The sequence below is a fragment of the Stegostoma tigrinum genome, chromosome 6 (genome assembly GCF_030684315.1).
Source record: "Stegostoma tigrinum isolate sSteTig4 chromosome 6, sSteTig4.hap1, whole genome shotgun sequence".
Taxonomy (NCBI): domain Eukaryota; kingdom Metazoa; phylum Chordata; class Chondrichthyes; order Orectolobiformes; family Stegostomatidae; genus Stegostoma; species Stegostoma tigrinum.
The window spans coordinates 59416085-59434290 of NC_081359.1; the positions used below are offsets into that span (position 1 = coordinate 59416085).

The window sequence follows — 18206 nt, forward strand, 5'->3', positions numbered from 1 at the left end:
AACACAGCAGGCCCAGCAGCATCTCAGGAACACAAAAGCTGACGTTTCGGGCCTAGACCCTTCATCAGAGAGGGAGATGGGGTGGGGGTTCTGGAATAAATAGGAAGAGAGGGGGAGGCGGATCGAAGATGGAGAGGAGAGTATAAGGGAGGGGATTGGTCAGTCCAGGGAAGACGGCGAGGTCAAGGAGGTGGGATGAGGTTAGTAGGTAGGAGATGGAGGTGCGGCTTGGGGTGGGAGGAAGGGATGGGTGAGAGGAAGAACAGGTTAGGGAGGCAGAGACAAGTTGGACTGGTTTTGGGATGCAGTGGGTGGAGGGGAAGAGCTGGGCTGGTTGTGTGGTGCAGTGAGGGGAGGGGGCGAACTGGGCTGGTTTTGGGATGCGAGGGGGGGAAGGGGAGATTTTGAAGCTGGTGAAGTCCACATTGATACCATTGGGCTGCAGGGTTCCCAAGCGGAATGAGTTGCTGTTCCTGCAACCTTCGGGTGGCATCATTGTGGCACTGCAGGAGGCCCATGATGGACATGTCATCTAAAGAATGGGAGGGGGAGTGGAAATGGTTTGCGACTGGGAGGTGCAGTTGTTTGTTGCGAACCGAGCGGAGGTGTTCTGCAAAGCGGTCCCCAAGCATCCGCTTGGTTTCCCCAATGCAGAGGAAGCCAAACTGGGTACAGTGGATGCAGTATACTACATTGGCAGATGTGCAGGTGAACCTCTGCTTAATGTGGAAAGTCATCTTGGGGCCTGGGATAGGGGTGAGGGAGGAGGTGTGGGGGCAAGTGTAGCATTTCCTGCACCCGACATTACAGACTGGATCCAACGGTACAGATCGCTCCTGTTCCAATACTATTGCCAGTGCCCCATGAAAAGGAACCCTTTTTTCCCCGCACCACTCTCTTAGCCATGTGTTTACTTCCCTTATTCTCATGTTCCTATGCCAATTAGCACATGGCTCAGGCAGGAATACGGAGACTATAGCCCTTGAGGACCTGTTCTTTAATTTGGTTCCTACCTCCTGATAATCTCAGAACAGGTCCCCTTTCCTCGTCTTGCCTATGGTGTTTGTTCCTCCCCTTCCGCTCCACTATCCTTTCAAGCCGGTCAGAGATATCCTTTACCCTGGCACTGTACAGGCCACAAAACACACAGGATTCTCGATTCTGCTTATATAGGATACTATCTATCCCCCTAATTAGAGAATCCCCTACAACTACCATCTGTCTTTTTGCTCCCCCCTCCGCCCTTTAATGGCCTCCTGTACCATGGTGCAGTGGTCACTTGGCTCATCCTCCCTGCAGCCCATTTCCTCATTCACACTGGGAACAAGTACCTCATACCTGTTGGACAAGGTCAAGAGTGGAGGTTCCTCTATTCCTGACTGTAGGATCCCTCTACCTGCCTCGTTTACAGTCACACCATGCTGTCCCTGGCCACTGACCAAATTTAAATTACTTAAGCTACCAGGTGTGACTGCCTCCTGAAGCAAATCGTCCAGGTACTTCTTCCCCCTCCTCGATGTGCCGCAATGTTTGAAGCTTCGATTCCAGCTCATCAACTCTGAGCCAAAATTCCTTGAAGAACCAACAGTTACTGCAGGTATGGTCACTGTGGTTCGCAATGGGATCAGCTAGCTCCCACATCATACAGTTACAACACATCATCTGTCCAGCCATTTCTCTAATATTCTCTAACCATGACATGTTGAAAAAGGTGGTCATTAGATGAAATCCTGGCTGATACAATGTCCAGTTTTCCTCCCATTTGGTCATATTACTCGCACACTTTCTAGACATTGCAAAATTAATGTCTGATTATCTCCTTTTGTCTTGTATTCTCACATGTCTGTTTATCTCTTAACCTACATCAGTAATTGCTAGTTTTCCTATTTCTGCTTGCATACACCAAACTCCGCACATGTTTAAAAGTTGTACATCTCAGTCATAAGTGAAGCATTGTTTTTGAGCAATCAACTTTGGAAAAAAAGGTGTTGCCGAACCTGAATTTTGTTATTTTTAACTTCTGTTCACTTTGAAAATAATCCAGTGATACAGAGCAATAGTTTTTTTCCAAGCTGTGTTTCAAACTACGGCCCAGATTTTGTGGGAAGAAATTTTACAGTATTCTCTGGTGATCATGCCATGGCAATATCGTGAACAAGAAACTGCTGACTTTATTCGAACCTCAGACTTAATGATTCATACAAAGGTTCTATGGAGAATGAGGTGAACTTGTCAAATCAAGTTTGGGGGGGGGGGGGGGGGTGGCTTTGCAATAGTAATGGCATTGGATCACTAATGTTTTAAGGATATGGGTTAGAATCCTACCATGGCAGATTGTGAAATGTGAGTGTAAAAATCAGTCTGACATATAGCATGGAAACACCCTTTGGTCCAACTTGTCCATGCGGACCAGACATCCTAAATTAATCTAGTCCTGTTTGTTTTCCTATTCATGTTCTCAACCAAATGCCTTTTAGTTGTAATCATACCAGAGTCCCCCCACCCCCCCTACTTTTGCCAGTTATTTATACACACACACACACACACACACCCCGGCCTTTTTAAATCTCTCCCTTAAACCTACACCCTCTAAAAATCCTGAAATCCAATTTTAACTGTCTGAGATAAAAGTTAGTGGTAAGTTAGAAAGCCTTGCCAGTAATGTAGAGAAAGATATTTCAATTAGACAAATGAAAATACTCTGTACATGATTCTCGAATATTTAAAATTTTTTGAATTCTGGTTGGAATGCCAGACCTCCATCACCAAACCCATTGTTACCTAGCAGGGTGATGAAACATCTGCAACTAAACACACCATCTTGGCAAGCAAGTCTGCAACCTCATGCACAGCAAGCTAAAAAATTTTCTCAAAAACTTTTAGCCTCCATTATTTCTTACTTAATTCCCTGTCCAATAGCGTAATGATTGCCTCAGCAACTGTTCCTGCAATGGTTCAAGAAACAGCCCACCTTGTTTAAATTTTGCCACCTCCTACATTCTGAATTTATTAAGGGCTATATTTAAATCAGAGGGCAGCCGAAGGATAAAGAGGGGAAAATCAATCCAGTTTCAAATTTGGGGGTTTCAATTTGGAATACAACTTAAGTTGACAGCAATAGATCATATTTATTTAGGTGGCTATTCAACAATCAAGTATATTACAACATTAACAATACTCAACCCCAAGCAGGGTCACAATATACTAACTACACATTACAGCAGTGACTGCTTTTCTTTCTCCTCTCTCCCAACTTCCCTGCCTCCAACCAAACCACCTGATGAGACACTAACCTTTTCACAGCCAAGAACAATTACTGAATCATGCATATAACCAAAGTTATATAACCTAGTAGCATAAAGAGTAAGTTGACTTATACCGAAAAAAAACGACCTAACTGTTTCCTAAATGCTCAGTTACAGTCAACCAGCATCCATGGAACACAAATCAATGTCATTTGACTAGTAAGTGATGCAAGTGTTGTGTATTTGTCCATCTGCTGCAAGAAGAAAAACCTGACAATGCAATCAGATCAAAATACATGACTAACATCTGTAGAACATTTCCAAACCAAAAAAAAGCTCTACAATAGTCAATACTTATCAAAGCAATGGGATAGAAAGCATGAGAAATAGATGTCAAAAAGGGAAAAAAGGAGAGTACTTGGAAGGAACAGCTTTGACAGCAATATTCAATAGTTTAAAAAAAAAACTGCTGCTTAATGGCTTAGCTTGGAGAATGATTTTAGTTGGTTGACACCTGATGCCAAAACAGTATCGAGAATCATGTACTCTACAAAGGCAACAATTCAAGATTTCAAGACATTGGTGAATGAACGAGTCCTTCCAGTTTATTACTAAGTACAATGTTTGTATAAATATTTGACTAGTAAGTGATGCAAGTGTTGTGCATTTGTTACAAAAGAAAGACTTGCAGTGTAGTTGCAGCAAAATAAATGGCTGTGTCACATTTGTGGAACATTTCTAAAAAAATCTTTTCAGCAGTCAATATTTGACAAAGTCAGTGTTTACAATGTAATTGTATTTGGAGTTTTATTAATCTACAAAAATTAAAAATGTCATCTGTTAAAACTAAAGTTGACAATGAGTAGGATAGAAGAAAAACAAAAAGATTAAATTAGAAGCAAGATTTAGGATCAAGAAACATACTTTAATCATCATCATCTGAATCAGAATCATTACTTTTTCCTCGAATTGCTCTTTTCTCCATTTTAGTGATACATCCACTTTTTCTTTGCAGCTGGAAAGGCGGTTCCATCAAATTTCCACTAAAGTAAAAAAGAAAGAATCAGAAGTGAAATCGTTTTTGTCTTATCAAGTAGAAATATAAACACAGATCAGTGAAATGCTGTTTTGCACCTCATGGAAAATTGCAGCTCAAATTTTTGTGAGCAGAGATACAAGCTGTAGTAACATTAAATTTAAAATAGCCTGACATAGCTGCAGATGTGAAGCAATAAATTTGCACCAAACAGTTTCAGTGCTGTCTGAGAAAATGTGTGGCAAGTAAACAATGGAATCAAATCTCACCAACTGTCGAAGCCATGTCATGACAATAAATCTTGGAAAAACAAATGTATTCATACCATGCAAACTTAAAACAAATATCAAATGGAACAAAATAGTCTGCAGAAATGTTTCTAAAACAAAAGTTTCCTTTCCAGTAAGTGAACCATCCTATACAATAGTGATTTGCACTCTTTCTGGAGTCTGCCAATTGTCACATGCACAGAGTTGCTGTCTTGGCTCAGTAGCAGCCCTCATGTTTGGGTTCTTAAGGATATGGTTTATGGCCTGCCCCGGAGACTACAGCGTATAAACCTCACTGTTTAGAATCTAATTGGAAGCAGCTGTGGCAAAAGGTCTATCTATCCTGTTAGGTGAACATAAAGACTAATGTTTTCAGAAGAACCACCAAGCAGTTGACACAGTCTCCTGCCCAAAACTATCCTTCAATTCCACAACGGAAAACAGATGTAACGTTTCTGTGGCTCTCATGCAAATTGGTTCCTAGTGTTTCCTTTAACAAAAAAGTTAATTAGCTCTTAATGAATGTTTGACCGTGGAAACAAACACGTATCACAACAAAACACAGCCTTTAATAAAGAATGAGCAAATATTATGGTAACATGGGCTACACACTTATTTCAGCAAAGCATCTTGAGCATTTTTAAGAATCCAAAATGCCAAACCAATTAAACAAAAAAAGTACATGGAGAAATATGTTAGGCATGTTTGATCTCAAGTGTTTTTATTCTAATGTCATATCTTTCATTCAATCAAAAGCAATTGCCATTTCAAAAGTACTTTGTCTCCCAAACTGACAGATGTACTAACCAATTAATTTAAGCTAAGATCAGGAAGTGTTACCTGTAGTTAATGACAGCAGCACAGCCCAGTCGCCATTCTAAAGTTTCAGTTGTGAAGTTGTCTGTGCAACCAAGGTCATCAAACCCAACTATATAGTCTTTAGCTTTTCCGTCTTTTACCAGAACCATTGTTGGGATTATTTTGATTCGTAATCTTTCAGAAAGGAAAGGAGCCTTTTCTGCATTCAATTTGATAAACTTTGTTTCCACATGCTTTTTAGCCAGAATAGCCAAGTGCTTGTCTACTATCTTGCATCTGTACAGAAGAACAAAATAAATTGGTGAATTATACTGAGCACATAAGAAAATACAAACAAAAAAAAATGTTGTAATGTAATAAAATGATTCAATCACATTGAATCCTGGGAGGAAAAAGGTTGCTCTACCAACTGAAGAGACACCAACATCTGATTAGTCTTCCAAATTAATAATAAAAAAAATTGGATTTGTTTATCAATTGTTTCCATTGATCAGCAAATTGAAAACAAGTCCACAATCTTGAGATAAGCACAACATATGCATTCAACTTTTTCATACTGTGACTTACTGTAATACTTTACCAGAGTATGTGACAGGTGTTAAAGCTTTGTTTCAAAAGTTACTGAACATTTTAAATGATATGTCAAGATGACAGGAAGTAGGGTGCTGCTGTAACCCCTGAAGAACTAGCTTTACAGGCTCACTTTTTTGAAAAAGTGGGCACCCAACTCATACCACTATGTCACAATAAAAGCGCAGAAAACTGGTGGCTAATGGGAAGCTGGAAAATCATTGTTGCCAGCTTTTTCCACCTTCTCACTCATCTGTAATTCTCAAACTGCTGATTTTTCCAGTTCAAACTTTCTCATGCAACCATCTATTTCTTCAATTACTGTTCCATTTAAACTATTGGAACTGTCAGTTTATTATTTGGCATTATGTTGTACATATACACCATTCATCGGGGAAATTAGAATATTTAAACTGGAAACTTTTCAATTACCAAAGTTCAATTGTTGAAATTAGTACTTTGGAAACTGATGCATTGCCTTAGTGGACACATACGCTAATGCTGACCTTCAGTGGGGTCTTGACGAAGTGGAATGGGAATAATTGAATTTAAGGAGGTACTTCTGACCTAGACTAGCAGCCACAGGCATGTACAAATCATAGTATTCAAGCATAAAAATTGTAAATGAAAAATACTTATGAATGAAATGGAAGTGTATATTTTTGGAAAAAACAAAAACAAACAAGTTAACAGAGCAGAGATAATGGGAACTGCAGATGCTGGAGAATTCCAAGATAAAGCGTGAAGCTGGATGAACACAGCAGGCCAAGCAGCATCTCAGGAGCACAAAAGCTGATGCCTCGGGCCCAGACCCTTCATCAGAGAGGGGGATGGGGAGAGGGAACTGGAATAAATAGGGACAGAGGGGAGGCGGACCGAAGATGGAGAGAAAAGAAGATAGGTGGAGAGTATAGGTGGGGAGGGACAAGGGAGTCAGGGAGAGAGCGGTCTCTCCGGAAGGCAGACAAGGGAATGGAAAAATGTCTTGGGTGGTGGGGTCAGATTGTAGATGGCGGAAGTGTCGGAGGATGATGCCTTGTATCCGGAAGTTGGTGGGGTGGTATGTCAGGGAGAGGGGGATCCTCTTAGGGCAGTTGTTGCGGGGGCGGGGTGTGACAGATGTGTTGCGGGAAATGCTCCGTGACTCCCTTGTCCACTCCACACTCCCCTCCAACCCCACCACACCCGGCACCTTCCCCTGCAACCGCAGGAAGTGGTACACCTGCCCCCACACCTCCTCCCTCACCCCCATCCCAGGCCCCAAGGTGACGTTCCATATCAAGCAGATTTCATCTGCCAATGTGGTATACTGTTTCCACTGTACCCGGTGTGGCTTCCTCTACATTGGGGAAACCAATGGCTTGGGGACCACTTTGCAGAACACCTCCGCTCGGTTCGCAATAAACAACTGCACCTCCCAGTCGCAAAACATTTTAACTCTCCCTCCCATTCCTTAGACGACATGTCCATCATGGGCCTCCTGCAGTACCACAATGATGCCACCCAAAGGTTGCAGGAACAGCAACTCATATTCCGCTTGGGAACCCTGCAGCCCAATGGTATCAATGTGGACTTCACAAGCTTCAAAATCTCCCCTCCCCCACTGCATCCCAAAACCAGCCCAGCTTGTCCCCACCTCCCTAACCTGTTCTTCCTCTCACCTATCCCCTCCTCCCACCTCCATTTCCTGCCTACTAACCTCATCCTGCCTCCTTGACCTGTCCGTCCTCCCTGGACTGACCTAGCCCCTCCCCACCTATACTCTCCTCTCCATCTTCGGTCCGCCACCCCCCCCCCCCCTCTCTATTTATTTCAGAACCCTCTCCCCATCCCCCTCTCTGATGAAAGATCTGGGCCTGAAACGCCAGCTTTTGTGCTCCTGAGATGCTGCTTGGCCTGCTGTGTTCATCTAGCTTCACACTTTGTTATCTAAGTTCACACAGCAGCTGTGTAACACCAAGAGTTCTTACCCACAACAGTACAAAGAGGAGTGCTGATTTGGGTTTCTTCATTATCCACTAATTGGAAACTTGGATAGTGGCAGAGAAAGTAAGTTTCTTTTTGGTTCCACGGTATTGAATATTTTGAACTTAAGAATCAGGGGGTATTATAATTAGCATTATTTCAGTGTCAGACAAGTAGGATCACCAAGGCTTGTCTGAAACTCAAATAGTGGCAATTATAATTACCCTTTGATTCTTATGTTCAAATTATTCTGCTTTGTTATCTTGCTAGAGAAAAATGTCGCTCCTCACCTAAATGTAGTATCTCTGTAAAAGTGGCAAATCACATTTTTACTCTCTTTAACCTCTTGAAAAAAATCTTTTTCACTGGGAATCTCCTTGTATTCACCATGGCCCTTGGAAAGCCATTCCTGCATTTCAAATTTAAAAAGAGAAAATGTTTAAGTGCTTTACATCTAAAAACAATTATATTTAAAAAACAGTGTATTAAAGAAAAAAAAGTCAGTCAATTTGAAAGCAACACTAATCCCACAGCCCAAATTGATCAGTAGTTTGAAATCTCAAATATTTACTCAAATTTATACTGAAATTTTTATTTCCACTTAAAATGTTGTTAAAAAGAAGACAATAAAATTAATGTAATTTCTCAAACACTTCAGAATAATACTCTAGTTTGCTAATAGGGTGCAATTTGGAATTGACAAGTGTGCGTTTGCTTAGCACAAGTTTTACCTGTTTCTGATGCTGCGCTTTCTTCATTGATTCAAGCCTCTTTTCTCGAAGTTTCTCTAGTTCATCTGCATCCATCTTCTCAAACTTTTCAATCTCTGTATCTAGATGCTGTTCCACTATCTCAGTTGTTTGGAGCATTTGCTGCTCAAGAACTTTACTAAGCATAGCCACTGAGGGGTTACTTGCCATTCTTGTCAATTAGGAGTACACACTGTACAATTCCTGAGAAGAAATACATGCAGATATTTCAAACAAAATTCAACTATACTACATTGCTAAAAAGTTTACTATATAGATGAGCAAAGTTTCACCAAAGTCAGCTGACAGTTTTTGATTCCACAATTTGTTAATCGTAACCATTTAAATTTTCTGAACAGTACACAGTAAAGTGTTTGGTGCACAAAAATCTATTTTCTAATCAATTAAAATTTAAATTAATTTCCATATCTGCTTCAGCCTCTACCATTCTTTTCACTTTCAGTCGCTTCATTTTTAAAATTCTGCCTCCATCAGCAGCTGCTGTTTGTATATTCCCAGAGTTGCTCTCCCCTCCCTTTCTTCCTCGGAGTACCTCCAAGGAAGAAAAAACTCCAAAAGAACAACTGCTAGAAGGACAAATTCACTAAAGGAGACAGAAAATAAACATTGATGCAAGTAGGGAAAACATTTTTGTAACACTCCCAATCAGACTTGGCAATTTTCCTTTCATCACTGAGATGGCCTATTACAGAAACCTCCTAAAGTCTCTTAATAATCAAAATCAAAACCAAAACCAAAACCCAGGACACCAGTGCAAAAGCCACTACTTTTCTACAACTCTCAAACTGAATGTTTAAAGAACAAGCAGCGATCTGAGAAACACACTGAGGGGTTTTGACATGGAAGATGCTCAGTGTTCTCCCTTACGTCAAAGACTGAAAATAGAGCATATTGTTTTAAAATAACAGGTCTCCCATTTAAGACACAGGGATGAAGCCTTTATTTGCTTTTATTAGTCAATACATTGAATACAAGAACAGGAGTGTTACGATGGAACTGCACGAGATCCAATGTTAGGCCACAGCTGGTGGAGGGTGTTCTGGTCATCACATTATAGTAAGGTCAAGATTGCTCTAGAGAAGTTGCAGAGGAGATTCACCAGAATGTTCAAAGGGCTGGAACATTTCAGTCACAAAGAGGGACTAGATAAGCTGTGGCTATTTTCCTTATGCCAGAGCTCTGTAAAAATATGAGCAGAGACAGGGTAGATAATAAATTTTCACTTTAGAAGGGACTGACCAGGGACTACAGATTTATGTTAAGGAGAAAGAGGCTTAGAAATAATTGAAAAGGATCTTTTCCAAATCAAGAGGATGATGGGAATTTGGAACTGACTGCCTAAAAATGCAGTAGAGCTAGGAATCATTTAACAAGTATTTAAATGAATACTTGAAACACAAATAGCATACAAGGGTACTGACCTAATATTAGGAATGGGATTAGGGTAGATGGGTGCTCAATGGCTGATATAGATGCAGTGAACTGAAGGGTCTCCTTGCACGTTGTTCTATTCTTTGACAGAAAAATAATTTCTGTCAGCAAATGTTAGTTTGTTGGATTCCCTTCCACAGAGAGCAGTTGGGGCAGATCAGTACCTACTTTTAAATGTCAGATAGATTTTTGATCAAGAGACTCAAAGGTTACGGTTGTCAAGCAAGTTGACTTGAGGTCACAAATCAGATCAGCCATTACTTTATCAAGTGGTAAAGGAGGTTTGATGGCTTGGATGCCTAGATCTTCTCCTAATATATATGCTTGTGTTTGTGTTTAAATAATATTAATACAATATTTACTTCTACTGAAGTTGTATTTTATTACGAACGGCTGGGCAGCTGGGTTGCAATGCAGGGTGACACCAATTTAATAGGTTCAAATTGCTGCAACAGCTGAGGTTACCGTTGAACATTCCAACTTTCCTCATCATTTGTGGCATGGTGAACCCTCAGGTTAAATCACCACCAGCTGGGACTATGGCAACTTTATCTTTAGGACTGACAGTACTTTAAAAAAAACCCAAACTCAAATTTTATCAAAACTAATCCAGCTGTAAATTGGAGACATTGGGAATCATTCCCAATTTCACAAGGATTTTTGAAGTTTCTTTTCAATTATTATCTTTCCTCTCACCAATGTGATCATTTGTTTTCGTATTCAAGATAGAACAACTAAAGAACAGAAATTGCTGTCTCCAACAATTTGTTTTTGTTTCAAATTTCCAGCACCTACAGTTTTTTGTTTTACTTCTATGTTGAATCCTATACACCAGCATGCTTAAAGCCTAATAAATCTGAATAGTTTCACATTTCATTAAGTTAAACGAGACAATTTCTGACTTTGAAGATTTAAAATCAGAACTGTGACGGTTAAAGCACATTCCTAACTGTCGTACCTATTCCAGACTGATCGTTTTAGGTTAGTAACCACACCTATTTCCGGAAACGAATGAAGCCTAAGTTCAAACATAACTAGCCCAAAATTGCATTAACGAGCAGAATAAATCGCATGATTAAATTTATTCTTAGGCAGCACCAAAAATTACTCGACGACCGCATGATACATGCGGGACTTTACCAATGATGGAAAATTGGGACTGTGAACATCAAAGGGGGACAACCCAGCAATACCAGCCTTAAACTGTAAGCTACCGAACCTCTGCTCAGCCTCTGACGCGGGGAAACGCGAAACATGCGGAGTCATGGAGAATTATTTGTAACGGGGAGTTTCTTTGGCCGCAGCGAACCAACAACTTCCGAACTGCCAACTCCACACAAAGGCCCATCCTCTTCCTCCGTCCAAAACAGGCCTCAGTGTCAAACAGAGAAACCCGCTCGCCTCGCCCCCCCATAAACTCACCAACTTCAGTCCTCACCCACGGCTCTCAACCCTTCTTCCCTCCTTACTTATTCTAATTGATAGCGGCAACACTCTCCCACTGCTTCCTGCCTCAGTCGGTCCGTGGGGTTAAAAGTCACTGTCTACTTCCCTGGCAACAGGCAGAGATCTGGGGCGGGGCTGAGAGGGCTTGAACGAAGGGTGAGGCGCAATGCAGGTTCGCTCGCGCTCTCTCTGTTTACTCTTTAATGTGTTCTTAATTTATCACTGTACTCAGTTGGACTACAGTTTGGTATTTTTATTCCTTATGAATAATCACGTAAATGCCGTTAAACCCGAACTCCGCTCTTTCCCCAGTCTCTGCTACATAAAAGTCTGTAAAAGCTGCTCTCAAATAGGCGTATTAAAATAAAACAATGATGTTTTATTATGTATGACACTTTCAAAAATGTTGTGCTTTCCACGCTCCTACATAATAAAAAGGTAGCCGATAAAGCAACATTTCCGCAAGGGGGGAAAAAAATAGTATTTTTGAATTTACCCAAAGTACATATTTATTGAGTACCTTTGATGTAGTAAAACAACCCAAGATAAGATGACAGAATAAGAGTCTGATAATTTAGCAAAAATGGAGCTGTCAGGAGAGCTGGCAGTGAAGTAAAATAGCATGTTATCAATGTGAATATGAAAAGTAATTGTTTTAGGATGGTGACACTGCGGGGCAGAGAACTGAGTCTAGATTTTTGGGATAAATTAATGATTCAAGATTGGGAAAAGTAGTCTTATAAGTGGTTCTGTATGTCAATGAGAACGGAATCCAGGTCACCCAGCTGAATAACAATAGAAAGGCATAGGAGGAGGCTTGTTTGGACCACAACATAAAAGGCTACAGACAGATCTCGAGGCATGAAGACAGAGAGTTTGCCCTTGTCACAATCACAGAAGATGTGAATTGTGACTTTGATGAGAACCATTTTTATGCTTTAAAAGCATAGAAACCTGATTGGAGTTTTCAAATATGGGGTGCGGGATAAAAAAGGACAATGATTTGGCAGTCAAGGACTTGAGGATAAAGGGAGTTTAGAGACAGCGCACAAAATAAAACAAAGAATGGTGTATGTTGCAAATCTGAAACAAAAACAGAAATTGCTCGAGAAACTCAGCAGGTCTAGCAGCTTCAGTGTAGAGAAAACTGAGTTAACATTTCAAGACATTTTTTTTTCTGTACAGATGCTGCCAGACCTGTTGAGTTTATCCAGGAGTTTCTGTTTTGTTGGAGTTGAATCAGTTGTTTGCAAGGGCATGTTAGTTTTTTTTGAGGAGAGGGGTGATGATGGCAAATATAGAACATAGAACATAGAACATTACAGCGCAGTACAGGCCCTTCAACCCTCAATGTGATATTAAGGAGGTCAGGACAGTACCTGAAAAGACAGAAGCATTAAAAATAGTTGTTAACATAGGGATCAGGGAAAAAAGTTAATGATCAGTGGTTTAATGGAAATAGGACAGAGGGAGGAGTTGGAGTGGTGCTGCCAGAAGTATAAATCATTGCAATAATTACTGAACAAGTTCATGAGAATTTAAGTATGTGTGTGTGTTTGGAGAGTGGGTGTAAAGAGATAGAGAAGGCAAAAATGAGCAAGCATTGTAAACATCCAAAAACAGATTTCTATCTTGCTCTGACAAATCCTGGATATCGACTACCACCTTGGAAGTCCTAACATCAATTTAAAATATGGATCCTTAAAATAGGTGCTGTGCAGATCTGATGCAGTTTACTGTTATATGATATGCATGCTCATTTTACTTTGCACTTCTAACCACTGGACTTGCTAACTTGGGATGTGAACTCTGCGCGTTTCTGTCAAAACAAGAACAAAAATTCATAAATCTGACTGCCTTGGTCAAACCATTGTTGCTGTCTGTTCCTGCTGCACTGCACTCATCTCCTCCTACCTTAAGTCTGTTCTTTCCCTTCTGGTCCTGGAATTCCCCACCTACGTTCGGGAAACTACCTACGCCCTCTACCTTCTCCAAGACTTTCAATTTCCCAGTCCCCAGTATCTCATCTTCAACATGGATATTCAGTCTCTCTCTATGCCTGTATCCCCCATGAGGAGGGCATAAAAGCCCTCTGTTTCTTCCTCTGTCACAGGCACAACCTGTTCCCCTCCACCAACTCTCTCATTCGCTTGGCAGAACTAGTCCTTACCCTCAACAGTTATTCCTTTGACTCCTTCCACTTCCTACAAATTAAGAGGGTAGCTATGGGCACTCGCATGGGTCCGAGCTATGCCTGCCTCTTTGCCGGATTGGTGGAACAGTACCTCTTCCGCAGACACACTGGCACCATCCCTCACCTCTTCCTCCGCTACATTGATGACTGTATTGGTGCTGCCTCATGCCCCCATGAGGAGTTTGAACAGGTCATCAACTTCAGCAACACCTTTCACCCCAATCTCAAATTCACCTGGACCAACTTGACACCTCCCTTCCCTTCCTGGACCTCTGCGTCTCCATCTCTGGCAACCGAATTCCATTTCAAACCCACCGACTGCCACAGCTATCTTGACCATACCTCCTCTCACCTATCCTCTTGCAAAAATATGATCCCATACTCCCAATTCTTCTGCCTCTGTCACATCTGTCCTGTGATGAAGCGTTCCACTCCCAGACATCCCAGATGTCATCCTTCAAGGACCATAATTTCCCCACTCCTGTGATTCAGAATTCCCTCAACCACATCTCCTCATTTCCTGCACTTCTGCCCTCAAATCCCCTTCCCCTATCCCTGGTCCTCACATTCTACCCCACCAATCTGCAAATCCAATGCATCATCCTGTGCCATTTTTGTCACCTGCGATTTCACCCCACCACCGAAAAGATATTTCCCCATCTCTATCTGCCTTCTGTAGGGACTGCTCACTCTGTCGTCAGCTGCACGTGCCCCACCAACTTTCCCACCACACCTGGCATCCTGCCCTGCAACTGAAGGAGGTGCTACATCTGCCCCTATGCATTCCCTCTCAGCTGCATCCAAGGTCCCAAACAATCATTCCATATCCAGCAGAGATTCAATTGTATGTCTTCTAACCTGATCGACTGTATCAGTTGCTCCCAATGCGGTCTTCCCTATATAAGGGAGACCAAGCACTGATTCAGGGGCCAATTTGCACAGCATCTACACCCGGTACGCTCCAATCAATGCCACCTTCCGGTTGCTAGCCATTTCAACTCCCCATCCTACTGCCTTGGCAACATATCCATCCTGGGCCTCCTCCACAGTCAAAATGAGGCGATACATAAACTGGAAGAGCAATGCCGTACATTCCCCCTCAGGAGCTTACAGCCCAATGGCCTCAACATAGACCTCACCAGCTTCAAAATCTCCCCACCACCAGCCTCGACCCACGTCCAGCCCTACCTCTCATCCCCGCCTCTTTGACCTGTTACAACCTGTCCATCTTCCTTCTCATCCATTCACTCCACCCTTCCCACTGACCAATCTCTTCAATTCCCTACCTGCATTTACCTATCATCATACGCACTCCTTCCTCCAGCCCAACCTCGCCCGTTTATTTCTGAGCTCCCTTCCCCTCCCCAGTCCAGGTGAAGGGTCCGGACTCGAAACATTGACTTTCCTGCTCCTCTGATACTGCCTGACCTGCTGTGCTCCTTCAGCTCCACATTTTATCGATTCTATTTGACCTTTCTTCTTTTTTACCACCCAAATAGTGGTAAACAAGAGAAAAACTCTGCCCCGCTTCTCCAATTATGCAATTTTATAAGTCTCAAGAATTATACTTTTCTGTTGATACAAAGATGCTACCCAAAACAAGCACTAAACAATACTCGTAGGAGAAGCCAAGGGAACAGGGTGATAGTTCACAAGATCGCCAACAGTTATGTTTTGAGCGTAATGAAACACATATCTCACTCAGTGCAACAAGAGCAACACTCAATAAACTTAACTGCATCTAGTGTGGAGCAATTTTTGAATATCATCTATGCCATTGCACTCAACATGCTTCCATTTGACTCCTTCCCAGGTATATAAAGTGACAGGACTGAAAGACAGTTCACACAAAAACAAAATGTTGACAAGTTCTGCTTTTGGAAGGAGCAAATGCACTTGTACAAACTCGTTATGGTCCTAGTAGTTATGCCTGATTGAAAATATTTGCACTCATTGTTGTAATGCAGTAAACCTTGTTATCTGAGAACAGTGCCTCTTCTGTAGATAGTCCATGGTGCTGGATCCTCCTACCAAGAATCACGAGATAGGTAGAGAAAAGAAATGAACACTGTTTGTAGCAGATTGCCGCAAACAATCTTGACTCAGCACCACGTATTGTAAAGGTGGTAGTTACTACAAGGAAATAGGAATAGTCCTCTAAGAAAATAACACACATTCCATCGTTCAAACCTTGTGGCAATAACACATGCAATTTTAGAGTTGTATGGAAAGCTTTCCAGTCCTACTACGAGTGCAAACAGAACAACAATAACCACAAGAAAACTGTCACCTATAAGTTTTCCTCCAAGTCACAAACTATCTTTATTTTGGCCTGTACTCCTTCACCATTCTGGACCTTCTTATGGCACCCTCATTACTAAGGCTAAACGTAAGGTCTCAGTCATCAATAAACGTTGCCTTGTTTGAATAATGTAATATCGTGAGAAACAAAAACTGCAACCCACCAAACAGTTTCTAGTACCAAAAATGACATGATAGTCACAATTTAAATAAAGGAAAGGGTAAATACATGGCAATAAATACGCTTCTAACCATGATTAGAATAAGTAAACTATAAATTGCAACATAGTTTAATAAATTACAATAGCATATTGATATTTTTAAATTATAATGTTTACCTGATGCTAAAGGAGAGCTTTTGAGATGCAGATTTGCGACTGTAATAGGAAGCAACTATTTGATAAAATGCTGTATTTTTCCTCCACAGTTTTGGCATTTGTACTTTTCATAAACTGTTGGAAGGAAAAGTAGTTGCCAAATTCCCCTTCTTAAAATAATAATCATAAAAAGCAAGATTGAATCTTGATGCTCTCCGAAATGTCTTTTTGCAGTATTGATCCCAGCTCTTTTGCATCATTTCCTCCTTTGCACTTTCTACTTCCGCCTTGAATGATTGACAAGCGGGCGGATGGGCTGAAACCACAGCCAATCAGAGATCAGATCACGGGTCAGCCGCGATAGCGCATGCGCAGATTCACGCGACTGCCATATGTCTGAAAGAGATTTTAAAAAGTGACAGTGAGGCAACAGTGTAAAAAAATGGGGAAAAAACAGAAAAACAAGAGTGAAGATAAGTGAGTGTTGAGCTGTTTACTTTTCTGTTTATTCGTTACTGAAGAGGCTGGTTGCCGTGAGCGATGGAAGGAATTGAGGGAGTATGTTGCTTGACTAGGCCGCTGGACGGATCTGCTCCTACTGCTCGAGTGCGGAGGAGTCCGGGTCCCTACCGCTAACATGACGCAAGAGGGGCAGGCCCGCGGGCTACTGACTGGGGTTAACGTTAGTCTGTTTTGTAGAAATGGGAGACTTCGAGGTTGTCTTCACCCCCTTCCTCCGTGATCCTCCTTTACGTTTTCAAGGAACCTGATAAACCATAGGCTTAGAATTTGTTTCTACGTATGATTTTTATCCAATAATTTTACGGTCATGTCAAAAGTGGATATAACATACGTTGCAGTTTTCTTTTCCTAAACGTTATGGGCCATATCTAGAAGATATTACTCTGATGCAGACTTTATATTGATTTGACTCATTATGGACTTTTTAAGTATGTTAACATTCCTGTTGAAGTGACAAAGACACGCTAGGTGAACATAATATCAGTACAATAATTTCTAGACTGAAGATTAATATAGAATATAATTTAGGCCTTCGTTATGATATCAGATGCAAATCAGATGCCAGACAATGACTCCTTATGTTGCCTTGTCTGTATCCATTTGTTATCTTCTACTCTGTGACCCTGGACTATATGGTGTATATTAATCATAATTATGTGTAAATATTTGCAATCAGCCTGTGCAGATTTGTTATGACACACCTCTGGAACCAGGCCTCCTGGCTTAGAAGTTGGGATACCATTGCTGTGCCACTAAGGCCCTTCCATAATCCTGTTTACAATCAAAAATAGAATTCCAAGCATATGAGAATACTTGGTGAGCCCTTTGTTGATTTATTAGCATTGAAGTATCTGAATAGAGAAGTCTTATCATCTAAATATCTAGTTAGATTTGCCTTATTCTAAATGTCACCCACATTTGTGATCAACTTGTCCATTGAAAATTAGTTTGCTTGTTTAATTAACTGCCTATTCATTGACTGTCTGTACCCGTATTCTCCAATTCGATGGAAAGTGTTCCTCATATGTCAATAAATAGAAATAAGTTCACCCGTGGGCTGGAATGACCCTGCACATCTTGTGACCACTATGTGGGACTTGGATGTATTTTCTTGCATCTTATCAGGCATTCAATCCCACGATGAGCAATATAAAAGTATTCACATGCAAGTTTTTAAACTTCAGTGCTTGCTAGAAAATTTGGATGCTCAGAAAGGGCACGGACTAGTGGTATTAGCAGTAGTCTTAATAATTTGGGGTTCAAATCCCACCGTGGCAAATGGTGGATTTTGGATACATTTAACAGACATGTGATCACCGTG

The 18206-nt window shown here is 41.3% G+C and overlaps 2 protein-coding genes across 6 annotated transcripts in view; one reads left to right on the forward strand and one right to left on the reverse strand.

Annotated features, from left to right (window-relative positions):
- Window positions 1-3828: 3828 nt before the first annotated feature.
- On the reverse strand, window positions 3829-16631 carry txndc9 (thioredoxin domain containing 9). Of its 3 annotated transcripts, none has more exons than XM_048532835.2 (5): window positions 16385-16631; window positions 8636-8857; window positions 8195-8313; window positions 5391-5645; window positions 3829-4288 (listed from the first exon to the last, which is right to left on the reverse strand). In XM_048532835.2, the coding sequence occupies exons 2-5, from the start codon at window positions 8822-8824 to the stop codon at window positions 4171-4173; spliced, it is 681 nt and encodes a 226-aa protein (XP_048388792.1). In that variant the 5' UTR covers window positions 8825-8857; window positions 16385-16631; the 3' UTR covers window positions 3829-4170. The 3 variants fall into 3 exon arrangements, with proteins under 3 accessions (XP_048388792.1, XP_048388791.1, XP_048388793.1); XM_048532834.2 differs by lacking the exon at window positions 16385-16631 and adding an exon at window positions 11528-11664; XM_048532836.1 differs by lacking the exon at window positions 16385-16631 and adding an exon at window positions 11575-11662.
- Window positions 16632-16723: 92 nt separating this feature from the next.
- eif5b (eukaryotic translation initiation factor 5B) overlaps window positions 16724-18206 on the forward strand; it is an 85854-nt gene continuing 84371 nt past the window's right edge. For all 3 annotated transcript variants that reach the window (XM_048532541.2, XM_048532543.2, XM_048532542.2), the window contains exon 1: window positions 16724-16840. In XM_048532541.2, coding sequence (XP_048388498.1) covers window positions 16806-16840 — 35 coding nt within the window. In that variant the 5' untranslated portion in view covers window positions 16724-16805. The remainder of the gene's footprint in view (window positions 16841-18206) is intronic.